General features: G+C 42.0%; 1 protein-coding gene across 1 annotated transcript in view; it reads left to right on the top strand.

The window, feature by feature from the left end:
- The first annotated feature begins 2,871 nt into the window (after positions 1–2,871).
- Positions 2,872–12,969, top strand: part of TNFSF11 (tumor necrosis factor (ligand) superfamily, member 11) — a 43,660-nt gene continuing 33,562 nt past the window's right edge. The window contains exons 1-2 of the mRNA XM_006884565.1: positions 2,872–3,154; positions 12,318–12,485. Of these exons, the coding sequence (XP_006884627.1) occupies positions 2,936–3,154; positions 12,318–12,485 (387 nt within the window). The 5' untranslated portion in view covers positions 2,872–2,935. The remainder of the gene's footprint in view (positions 3,155–12,317; positions 12,486–12,969) is intronic.

Raw genomic sequence — 12,969 nt, 5'->3', positions numbered from 1 at the left:
AAGGTGGGTGACTCTACTCCGTAGCCCTCAGGCCTGCCTTTAATTGTTTTTGGTGAAACATTCTTCTAGGTGGTGTAACCCTGGTATGTCCACTTGCTTTACAGAAGTAACTCGTGGTTGCTGTGAAGCCGAATACTGTTACCCATGGTGGTTAGTGTTTGGTGAAGCTCCCTGATTAAAACAAGCTTGGAAGCAGGAGTGGCATCCACTTCCACAATAGCTTGCCTCTGGAAACCCTTTGAACCTGAAGAAGGATCAAAGTTATATAGGAAGTGTCCAGGACTTTTGTTCATAGGGTCGCTATGAGTCACCTGCGACTGGACGGCACTTAACAACAACAACATATGTATATGTATATGAGTATGTGTATGTGTGTGTATATATGTGTATGTATAACTATATAGAATACATATATGATTGTATAGAATCTACTTAAGTAGGAGGGGCTATTTAAAGCTGTGGGTTTAGTTGCAGTTATGGGATAAATTGTGTCTCCTTACTCAAATAAGCTAGAATTCTTAACCATGTAACTATGAATGTAATCCAGTTTGGCAGTTGGTTTTTTTTTTCTGTTATGTTAAAAGGTCATGAAAGTATAAGGTGTATCTTACATCTAATTCCATAGAAGTCATAAAAAAATCTGATCAGACAGAAAGAAGCAAGCACGAGGGGAATTGCTGAGGAATCCAGGAACACTGGGTTATAGAAGCTGAAAGAGACAAAGATCTCCCTCCAAAGAAAATACAGAAAGGTCTTTCCCTAGAGTTGGAACCCTGAATTCCAACTTCTAACACCCTGAACATACACTTCTAACATACACTTCTCTTCTATAGACACCAAATTATGGCTGCTTTATTGCAACAAAGTAGAATTACTGTAACAAATTTTGAAAACTTTTTATCTTAATAAATATTTACAAAGAGCATCAAATAAATGGAATAATTTCTTAAATGAAGGGTGAAAAAATAATAAAAATAATATAACTTTAATATTAACAAACAGATACAAATAAGTAGCCAAGAAATCAAGAGGCAAATTGCATTGGGAAAGTCGGCTGTCAGGGACTTCTCCAGGGTACTGAAGAGCAACGATGTTAGTCTGGAGATTAAGGTGCTCCTGATCCGGACCATAGTCTTCCCAATTGTTTGCTATGTGTCAGAGAGCTGGACGATGACTAGGGTTGATAGAAAGAGAATTGATGCCCTTGAGCTGTGATGCTGGAGAAGAGTGTTGAATATGCCATGGACTGCTAGGAGAACAAACAGGTTTGTCCTAGAGGGGGTGAATCCAGACTGCTCCTTGGAGACAAGGATTCTGAGGCTTCATCCAACATACTTTAGGCATGTTGCAAGGGAGGACAGGTCCTTAGAGAGGGACATCATGCTTGGAAGGCCAGTGGGACAAACAAAGAGTGGTACACCATCGATGAGATGGATTGATACAGTGACTGGGGTAATGAGGGTAGGTGTGTCAGAGACTGTTAAGTTGGCCCAGGATAGAGCAGACTTTAGGGCTGTTGTATGTAGAGTCGCTATGAGTCACAAGCAACTTGACAGCACATTACAACAACATTGAAAGTTAAGAAAAACAAATCTTCTACATGGGGTAGAAACCGTATGTTAATTCTTCTATGCTATTTCTTTTTTTACTATCAAACTGGATATGCATACACACATAAATGCTAAAATATTTTTTAAACTCGAACAAATAATTTTCTTTGTTTGGGTTCTTTTTAATTCATCCTGGTTGTCCTGTATCAACATATGTTACATTCTAAGTGTGTTAATTACTTTGAGCTTTAATACCTCAGAGAGGAACCACTGCAATGGATTTTACCTGCAAGCATGCTATCAGGGGACTAAGTAGAAAGAGGATGAAAAGGAAACAATACTGGAAAAAAAAATGGCAGCATCCAAAGTTTCATAAATGTTTAAATTGGCCAGTAGATCCCCTCCTTTTCCTTTGAGGATCTCTTTTAAAAGCAATGTTAATATTTCCATTTTCACACCAAGGAGACAATTCTGAATAGAGGCTTCAAAAGGACTGCAGAGTTTTGTTAAAGCACGAAAATTTGTGTTTCATCATATCTTCAGTGAAGCCTGGTCTCTCTCTGTGCATGATCCTGAGAGATCTCTTCTGCTTCTGAGGTGCGTATCTTGCCTTCCCTTGGCATCATTTTCTTCTTTAAAGTTTCTGTTACAATAGTCCCTATGCTGTCACATTCAAAATGTACGGAGACATTCAAAGGCACTTGAGTATAAAACCAAGGTTTTGGGAAAGGCGATTCTGCCAAAAGACTGTTTCAGAGCCTGTATTTTGGAAACGTGATAGAAGTGGAACCCTCAGGGCTTTTGAGGGTGCTGTTGGGGAAGTTTTAAATTTATTTTCTTTTTCTTGAGGGGCAGGACAGAAGAGGGGACTAGAAAGAGTTGGATAGGAAGAGCCTAGTGGCCTTCCAGTTCAGCTTTCTAAATCTTAAGGAGGCAGAGGTGGATGTCTGTCCAGGATGTAGTCCTTATTCAGAACCGTGAGTTGCATCTTCCTGTTGGACTTTTGGAAGGGCTTTGAGGATGGGGAAAAGGAGTGTGGAAGCATGGGAGCCACCCACACCCTAACCCTCTGAGTGGTCGGTTGGGGAGGAAGCCTTTCAATGACAGAGTAAGAGAGGAAGGAAGGAAGGAAGGACCCGGAGCTAGAGGTGGGAGTGGAAGAGGCCGCTGGCCCCGGGCTGATTGGCTCCCGAAGCCAGCCCTCTCCAAGCGGTTTATAAGAGTTGGGGCAGCTGGGCGCGCTGCCCGCTTGCCCGCGCGCCCTAGGCATCCCTGCCTTGCTCTGCTCAGGCTCTGATTTTCGAGTTTGTGACTCTTGGAGCGAGAAAGGGAGAGAGTGGGGTGAGAGGGGGTGAGCGCCGATCCGAGGGAGGGGGCAGAGCGCTATGCGCCGCGCCAGCCGAGACTACACCAAATACCTGCGCGGCTCGGAGGAGATGGGCAGCGGTGGCCCCGGAGCCCCGCACGAGGGCCCCCTGCACGCCCCGCCGGCCGCGCCGCACGCTCCCCCAGCCGCCTCCCGCTCCATGTTCGTCGCCCTCCTGGGCCTGGGCCTGGGCCAAGTGGTCTGCAGTGTTGCCCTGTTCCTCTACTTCAGAGCGCAGGTGAGTGCCTGCCTAACTGAGAGCGCGTGGTCAGGGGTTCAGGGCTCTCTCATTCCCCTTGCACTTGGGGGGAAACACTGTAACCACTGAACTTGATTCCCCAGACCCTCTTCATTCAGGCAAAGTGACACTAAGGAGAGGAGATGCCTCTTGGGACCAGGCGGGCTCCGGACTGTGCAGAACTACGCGCGGGAACAGCAGGGCGCACTGCAGGCAACCCAGCTCCGCAGCACACTGAACCTGACTTTCCCTGGCCTGTCAGGCTTGAATTTCCCTCTTGAAACAGCATGATCGGCTTACAACTTTTAGAAGAGTTTACCAACTTCCTCCCCTCCCCCCCTCTTTTTATTTCTGACTTGGGGCAAAGAACCAACCAACTTCATGAGTAGTTCAACTACTAAGAATTTGGTTGGGTTTAATGCCTACTAACTGAGGTAGGATGGGGGAGACGAGTGTCTTTCTTAAGCTTAGACCCTTTCCTTTCTGCTCACCACCAGGCAAGAATTTTGGTTTTGGGGACTTTCAGGATTTGTCTGGGTCACAGTGTTTGAGAATGCGGAGACTTCAGAAGGGGCGCGCAGTGCAGAACGTGGAGGTGCTTGTAGAGGTTGGGGTAGCTCCTGCCTATGACAAATTGCCAATGGGTCGAACGACTATGTTAGGTCTGAGAAGCCTTATAGCATGGTCCTGGGTCTGAGAAGCCTTAGAGCAGGGTCCTGGGTGACTGGGCTCCGGCGAGGGTGAAGGAGGCAGGGGGTGGGTGACGTTGGGGTGTGCTCAGGAGGTGGAGTTGTCTACCCTGCAGCGCCGTTTAAAAGATGAGGCAGGCCTGTGTCAAAGTACAGAATTGGAGGAAGATAGTAGAAAGGAAGGGGTAAATTTGTAATGTTATGCTTTCTGGTGGTTTATGCCCTGTGTTTTCTTGGAAATTGCAGTGCAGTTGGTTGGATTCATTCACATATTCTCGTCTGATGCTGTGAACTCTTTCTCAGAGGAAGTGGGGGGCTGACTGTGCATTTTTTTTTATGGGAAAAGAGAGAGAGTTGGGTTTGGACTTCATTTATTTTCAGTCTCAGAGGTGACGACTTCGCCAAACTGGACGCACCGAAACGTGGCCTTGCTCGGGCTGTCTGGTCTTTGGTGGCTACCAGCGTCTGGATGCCAGTGTCTCCTTATCTACTTGTTTGTTTTCTGTAGTAATAGTTTTACTATGTACTAAAACAAAAGCAGAAATGCTATGAATGGTACTTCAGAAAAATCAGTATTTGCACATTAACAAAATAATTTTGAACTAATGAGGATTTTTTTTCCTAAAAAGATGACTTTTGAGTGGCCAACTTGCAACACAGATTACACAAGCTGTGTGAAAGTGATGAAATGTTTTCCTCTAGCTGGCACAGGTTGCAGTTAAGAATGAGTGGTTTTCTCGCTTTCCCAATCAGCTTGTTGGTTTTTCTTCCCCATTTTGTTGTCATTTTCTTAGATGCTACTGAGTGGTTTATGACTCATAGCATCCTCATGTGATAGAGTAAAACTTCCCCACAGGGTTTTCTTGGTTATAATCTTCACAAGCAATTCTCCAGGTATGTCTCAGAGGAAGCACTGGGTGGATTTGAACTGCTAACCTTTCAGTGAGCAACCAAGTGCGCTTAACTGTTATGCCCCCATGGCTGCTTCCTATTTGATGCTGCTATTGGAAAGGACACCGTGCTTGGAAAGACAGAGGGTCAGGGAAAGAGAGGAAGAAAGACCCTCTATGAGGTGGATTGACACAGTGACTAACCATGGGCTTGAGTATATCAGAGATGATGAGAATGGCACAGGACATAACAGGGTTCAGATCCATTTTTCATAGGGTCCCTATGAGTTCTAGTTGAATCGACAGCATCTAACAACAACAACAACAACGTTGAGTGTCTTCCTTATTGATACCATTATTAAACTTTATGTAGTGTGAGCTAAGACTCATTATTCAAATGTGTACCTTCTAAGTAACCCAGGGGTATGCAAGGATGCTGTAAGGGATCTGCCTTTCAGGAACCCATAATCAAAAGCTCTTAATGTCATTTCAACAAAAAGAGGGCAGAGATGGGCTAGACAATGCAGTGGTTCTCCACTTTATTCATTCCCCAGCAATTTCAGGGTAGTGGCAGTGATGGGGATGTTCATTGGTAGGAGAGGAGGAGGGAATGAGTCCCAGGGACTAGGCGCCCTGTCACTTGGCAGGAACCATGGGATTGGTGTGTCCATGGTGGAGAGCCATCATTTCAGTTGATCAGCTTTCCTGTTGGAATTTTCAGAATTAATGGTCTGGAGGGCTCAAAGGTTCAGGCTTCTAATTATCACTTATAACTTAGCTGTTGAATTAAAATCTGTCTGTTTTGATAATACATGAGTAATAGGGAAACACTCAAAAGCTTTTTTCTAAAATAAACCTGTTAGAAGGTAAGCTTTTTTAGTAAATTCTCATTTGAAGAATTTAATGTTACTATATTTTTTTAATTCCATTTTCCTAACTGCCGTGAATATTGAGTTTCCCTAAGACTTACATAGAATATTTGAGACATTACTGATCATGATTTTGTACCACATTTTAAAAAGGTTATTTCTTACAGTGACAAAATAGTTTCAGGGGTAATGCGTTCATAGGATTATACCACTAAATTTGGTTTTGCTTGACTGGCTGTTGTATCTGTACTTGATATGCAATACAACCACTTTGCAAAATATTCTGACATATTTACAAGTGAAAGATAATGGTGTCTGGAGCCTTTTTCAAAGTAACCAGTGGGGAGAGTAGGGTTAGGGAAGTGGTTAGGTAGAGGAAACAAAGCTGGCCATGGGTTGAGAGTTGTTGAAGCTGGGTGGTTGTTGCATCAGTTCTTCCTATTTCCATAGATATCAGAGGCTTTCTTTTAAAGTTCTAGTTAAGAGAGCAGATTTAATTTAATCTATGACTGATTTTCATTGATATTAGCTCCTCTGACTTAGAATGTGGGACCAAATAAGAGATAATAACTCTTTAGTTTCATTTTTAATTTCCATTAAAGTTGTGGATCAACTAAAGGTATTTCAGAATACATTTTAATGAGAATAAAGTCATCTTCTTGTCCTTAGGTGTCCTGGAGTCCAGTAAGACTCAAAGTGACCCTGTGAATAAAGCATATGAACCCTGCCCTATCCTGTTCCATCTTCATCTTCTCTGATATACTTGAACCTATTGTTACAGCCACTTTGTTAACCCATCTTATAGGGGGGCTTCCTCCCTTTCCTTCTGGACCCTCCATCTTTCCAAGCACAATGTCTTTTTCCAAGGACTAGGCCCTCCTAGGATTAGTCAAATGTTTAAAGTTTACAATTTAAAAAAGACCCAGTTTTATTGTGTCTGATTAGAAGGAGAGGAAAAGTTACTCATCCCCTAAAGAAAGAATATATGCATAAAAATGGCCTGCGTCTTATAAAAACAGTAGGGAGTATTTATTCCTTTCACTCGTTTGAACTTGAAGAGTTAAAAATGAATCAACCCAAGGAGTGCTTGCAGTTTGCATGTGCTGAGATTGGAGGGAATACAAATGGAAAAAAAAAGTATGAGAGATCCAGTGTAGACTGGCTTTCCCCTGCCAACCCTGCCAAAGAAAAAAAAGCATGTGGCTTGTGCTATATATTTACCACATAGTATTCATACTTCGGCTTACAAAGGAAAGAAAAGAAAAATATTTCAAAAAAGTTATTTTAAAGTGTGTGTGTATATGTGTGTAACAGCCATAAAACCATTTTCAAAGTTGAGAGGTTAACTATAAGATAAGCTTTTGAGCAAACTCAGCTCTTTCAACTCCCTCCTCCAGTCTGCCAGTGCACGCACCCAGCGCTTTGAGGGCTGTCACCCGGGAGAGCAGCGCCCACTGACAATCTGATGCTGAGATGTGCAGGCTGTTTGAAAACACAGATAACGAAGTAGCACAAACATCAAGCATCCTGCTTCACTTGACTAGGTTTCAAGGCAGTTAAAACAAAATGAAAAAACCACACAAAACAACCAAACTGAGCTCATTTCATATGAATTGCATCACCTGATAAATGCATTTTGAAAATCTACTTTAAATCAGATGCTTAAGATTTCTTTTATGTTTTCAAACATTTCTAGGTACAGTGAATGGCTTCATAACTTGGTGCACTGTGATTTTTTTTTTTTTATGACTGCTTGGCTTCCTCAGAGGAGTGCAGGTTGCATGGAAGTAGGCCACTCACTGTTTTATTCAAAGCAAGTGCCTCTTATTAGAATAATTTATTAAAAATGATTTAAAAAATCTTTCAAACCCTATTTATATGTGTGTTATTTCTAATTTGTAACATGAAAATCATTGAACTAGTTGTCAAAATAGACACAAATGTAATTTTTCAGCCATGTAAATCCTCTACCCAGACTGCTGTGGGTGGATAGATGGTTGCTGGGAAAAGTCGTCCACTGTGCTGCCCACTGAACTTCCCTTGCACACCAGTTGCAGTTCATGCTCCCTGTGCTTGCATGGATTATGTCTCAACATCAAGAAAAAAAAGGTCCTCCCTACAGGACCAGCAGTCAACATTATAATAGATGGAGAAATTGTTAAAACTGCCAATGGTTTCATCTTGCTTTGACCAACAATCAATACCCTGCGTACTAGCAGTCAGGAAATCAGGAGGTGTATTGCACTGGCAAGTCTGCTGTCAGGGATCTCTCCAAAATGCTGAAGAGCAATGATGCCAATTTGAAGATTAAAGTGAGCCTGATTCAGGTCACCGTCTTCCGAATTATCTCCTATACATCAAAGAGCTGACAGTGAGTAAGGATAAAAGAAGAATTAATGCCTTTGAGTTGTGGTGCTGGAGAAGAGTGCTGAATATCGCAGGGACTGTCCAAAGAACAATTAAGTATGCTTTGGGAAAGTACAGCCAGAGTGCTCCTTGGAGGCAAAGGTGATGAAGTGTCATCTCTCATAGTTTGGGCATGCAGCTCGGCAGGGCTATTCCTTGGAAAGGGATATCATGCTTGAAAAGATGGTCAGCGAAGGGGAAGAGATCCCCCATAAGATGGATTGACACAGTGACTTCAGCACTGGGCTCTAGTGTGTCAGAAATGATGAGGATGACACAGGATAGGCAAGGTTCAGGTTGGTTGTTCATAGGATCACTATGAGTCATACTCAACTTGTGGGCACCTAACAACAACGACAGTTGGCCCACCCTGAACCTCAGTTGTTCTTCTCACCTGGTAGCCATCTTCCAGTGAAGAATGCTACAGAGACACTAGAGTGAGAAAGTCATTTAGTTATAGATTAAAAAGAATTTGTGAATATACAATCTTTAAGCAAAAACGTATGTAAAAAGGCATTGTGTCATGCCTTTGTGATTTCTTTAGGGCAAACAGAAGCCGGAGCCTTGATATTTATTTTCGTTCTATCACTACCACCCAAACACTGGTTCTTAATACATTCTAGAAGAATTTGGAGAGGAAGACACCAGATGGCTGATTCCCTTAGAAATGCTGATTACATGGACCTGGGGTGGGGTCTAGGCAAGCATATTTTTTAAAAAGAAAAGAGATAAAATCTTGACATTATATTTACTTGCATCACTTCAGAAACCAGTAGGAATAAGTGTGGAGGTTATAGTTAATTGTTGCTTTTAATAATAAAATAGAAACAAAAGTGTGTCCAATGAAAGTTGGAGTCCTTTTTTTTCTAGCAGAAAAAGCTTTTTGCGTATTTGGCATTTTAAGGCTTGATCTTGAAACTCCCATGTGCGCATCAACTGGGATCTGGCAAAAAGGCAGATTCCCATGCAGTACTCTGGGATGGAACTGAGATTTGCATTTCTGAACAGCTGGGTTGCTGGCACTGCTGGTCCCTGGACCACACTTGGAGAAGCAAAAGTCTAGGAGTTGTTGCTTCTGCTAGACTATTTTTACTTTTGCAATAATGAGCTGTTTTAGTATCTGTATGTTCTTTCCAAGGATCCTTGGTGATGCAGTGGTCCAATTACTCAGCTTTCAACCAAAGGAACAACGGTTCAAGCCCACCAGCCACTCTGAGGGAGAAATATGCAGCAACATTTTAGACCTTTATAACATTTATAACACTGAGAGCAACAGTTCTAGTCTCTCCTTCCAGATAGATTTAAGTTAGAATGGACAGAATGACAATAGGTCAATAAAGTGTTTTGTTCTTGTTAGTTGAAGACAGTGTTCTCTAACTCTGTGCTATATCTGTAGCTCAGCAGTTTTCCTCTTTCCTGGGGTCTTTTCCTCTTTTCCATGGGGTCTAAACCCCATGACCTTTTCTATCAGTTGCCCAGGATTTTCTGGTTTTGTGGGATACTTACTGACATGCACATAAGTAAGCCTTTTCTTTCTAAGTATGTGATTTAAATCTTTTTTTTTTTAAATTTAAAACTCACATATTCTGATGTGTGCTAATTATTTTAAAGGAAATACAGGAAGTATAGGTTGCAAATAGCTTTGTTTGCAGTTAGTACCTCTCCCATGACCAAACTGTTGTGCTAACTGCTGTTAAGTGGGCCTGACTCCTGGTAACCTCCTGCACACAGAATGAAATCCTGATTGTTGGTGTGCTGCTAACAAGACCCCTTGCAGATCAGACTATTGCGATGCATAGAGTTTCTTTGGCTATTTTTTTGAAGTAGATCACCAGGCCTTTGTTCTCAGTCTGTTTTAGTTTGGCAACTCCACTGAAATGTAGATTAGCTGTGATGTTTAGCTAGCATCTTGGTCACATACACAAACACCCCCCACCCCCTTGATTCCCACAAGTCGTTCTTGTTATAGGCTGACTGATTCAGAGCTGAGCCTCTTGAAGGTTTCAGAGGCTGTACATCACACAAAGTGATGCCTAACTTAGGAGCAGCTTGTGGATTTAAACTGCTAACCTTTGGGTTGGCAACACAGCTCCTTACCGCTAAGCCACCAGTTCATTAAGCTACCAGAGCCCCCTGCATGTAAGGGGAGAAGTCTACCCCAGAAACATCTATGTCTCGTGTACCCATGATCATAGATAATCCTTACATTTGCATGCCTGAAAAGACAAGATTCACGTTAGTGAAGTATGGTTGTTGAAAGTCTACAATTCTGCCTTGGGAATCAGACACAGATGGGGACATTCTGGGTTTCATTTCTGATGGCTGGTTAACAAACGTGATAACTGTTAAAAAAGAACTAACCCAAGAAATGGGATTCAAATATTCACACTCATAGGTGTTGAGTCAGAACCAACTCATAGCTGACCCTCCAGCAGGTTTTCAGAGGCTGTAAATCACATGGGTGGGGATTGCTCATCTTTTTTCCCTGGAAGCAGCTGGTGGTGGGTTAGAACTGCATGACTGTGGATTGGCAGTACAATTCCTTACCCACTGGCCACCACAGGTATTTGGTATTATTAGCTGAGCTTTGGTTACTTCACACTTAGTCCATGTTAGTGTAAGAATTACCTTGCTGACCCGAAAGGCCTGTGGTTGAATTGACAAACTGCCCTGCAGGAAAAAGAAAGGCCCTCTCCTCCCATGTGGATTAGTGCCTCTGAAACCCACAGGAGGGTCAGCTGTGCATCTGTTCTGAGTCGACAGTGTATAACTAAATAAGTAAATACATGTGAAGTATTTTGAATTATTTTGAAAGGAGAGGACGCTAAATTAAACTATTGTTATTATATACCATCTAGTTGAAACCTGCTCTTAATTGACCCGTTACTAGTTTTTCTGAGGCTATAAATCATACAGAGAAGATTATCCATCTTTTTCCTTTGGAGCAGCTTGTGGATTCAAACTGCCCGTCTTCCGATTGGCAGCGCAGCTCCTTACCCACTAGATCACCAGAACTTCCTTAATTAAGATAGTTTGATTAAAACAACTGGTTGTAAAAAACAAAACAAAACAAAACAAAACAAAACCCCAACAACTTGTTGTTAGTTATGTCTGCTCTTTTACTTGGTGGAGCCCTTGGGTGGTATGGTTGGTTAACATACTACTTGGCTGTTAACTGAAAAACTGGAGTTTAAGTCCTTCCAGAGGTGCCTCATAAGAAAGCTCTGGTTATTTGCGAAGCATCAGCCATTGCACACCAGCACTACTTTGACAGGCTTCTACCTTGATGTGAATTGGAGTTGACTTGATGGCAGCTGTTTGGTGGTTTTACTTGGCAAAGGAAACCACTACAGAGACTTTGCCAGAACCTGGAGGAGGAGCAGTCAGACAATTTTAAGAGAAGAACAGTGTTTTGAAAATGCTGACACTCGGTACGTGCTCGAGCGAGATCATAGGCTAATAACTACACAGGGACATTCAAGGTGGGATCAGTGTAGCCTAGCATAGGCCAGGAGACTCTGCTCACCTGAGGCAGCCCTTCTGTCACATTGTAACTGTCAACTCTCACCCTACACACTCCCAGCATCCCCTGACAGGCCACTACACTGGTTATGAGCAGGGGTTAACAAAAGGGAAAGCAAGCTTCTAGGTCCAGGTTTTGTTTCTCCTCTGATTACAATATATAGTGGTAAGAAACTGTGCAACAATCCCAAAGACATGTGTATCAAAATCCACCAGCTGCTTTGCAGGAGAAGGATGGGCAATATCCTCCTGTGCGATTAACTGCCTCTGAAAACCTGCCGAAGGACCAGCTTTGGTTCAATTCGTACTTGAAGGCACACAACAACAACAACAACAACAACAACAACAACAACACCAGCTTTGGTTCAATTTGGACTTGAAGGCACACAACAACAACAACAACAACAACAACAACAACATGTTGCCTATGGCTTAAAGTCTGCTTGCCCTGACCAATGGCGATTTGCCTGACACAATCCTCTCTATGAAGGCTTTCATGTTGTCAGACTGTTGTGTTAATTTCACTACAAATTGTCAGTACACTTCGATTCTTATTGAAAACCTACCAAGAAGCTTGGCTCTGTACTGTGGAAGATATTTAGAGACCTATCAAAAATGAATGAAAAGTCCATGTTTTCACCAACTTGAGGGAAATGGTATTAACTATTAGCCACTGGGGAAATTAAGTCTTGCATGAATGATTTTTTTTCTTCTTAAGTGACATTTTCTTGAATAGTACAATGATAAATGATACTCACTCTTAGGTACTTATATTTTTTTTTTTCAGATGGATCCTAATAGAATATCAGAAGATGACACTGACTGCTTCAAGAGACTTTTCAAGCTTCATGAAAATGCAGATTTGCAAGACACAGCTCTGGAGAGTGAAGATACAAAGTTAATATCCGAATCGTGCAGGAGAATTAAACAGGCCTTTCAAGGAGCTGTACAAAAGGTACCTTCTCATTGGGGTGGATCTGTCAAGGGTCCTTGCTGACTTTACCAACACTGACAATGTAAACGTGGAGTGCTATTGCCTTTAGCCTTTTTATGACCATCTAATTGATTTGTTAAAGAACTAAAGAGGATTTTTTAAAAAGGTATCAAAATGAAAGAATTTTTCTTTTACTTTTCAAAGAGAAGAGTGAATTGGATGGGGAGGGGTAGGCAGGGAGAAAAATGCAACAGTGAATTAATGGAAATCCAAAGTCTCTGTAAATGTTCATTAAATACATTAAAAAAAAAAAGAACTACGAGGTTCTTTTAAGATTGATAATGGTTGATTAGGGAGACTGGAGATGTTTACAGACATTGTTTCTTTTTAAAAGGAATGTTTTAAGATTATACTTGGAAGGAGGACAAGGTAGCTTATGGTTAGTGGATGGGTCAGTTTGCTAGTTTGATTCCACTGACCTAGAAACCGTTCACAGGCTCTTTCA

This window comes from Elephantulus edwardii, unplaced genomic scaffold, assembly GCF_000299155.1.
Source record: "Elephantulus edwardii isolate Elephantulus edwardi_28Jun2011 unplaced genomic scaffold, EleEdw1.0 scaffold00036, whole genome shotgun sequence".
Lineage (NCBI taxonomy): Eukaryota > Metazoa > Chordata > Mammalia > Macroscelidea > Macroscelididae > Elephantulus > Elephantulus edwardii.
The sequence above is the reverse complement of the archived record's forward strand: the minus strand, read 5'-3'. Positions and strand labels throughout refer to the sequence as shown.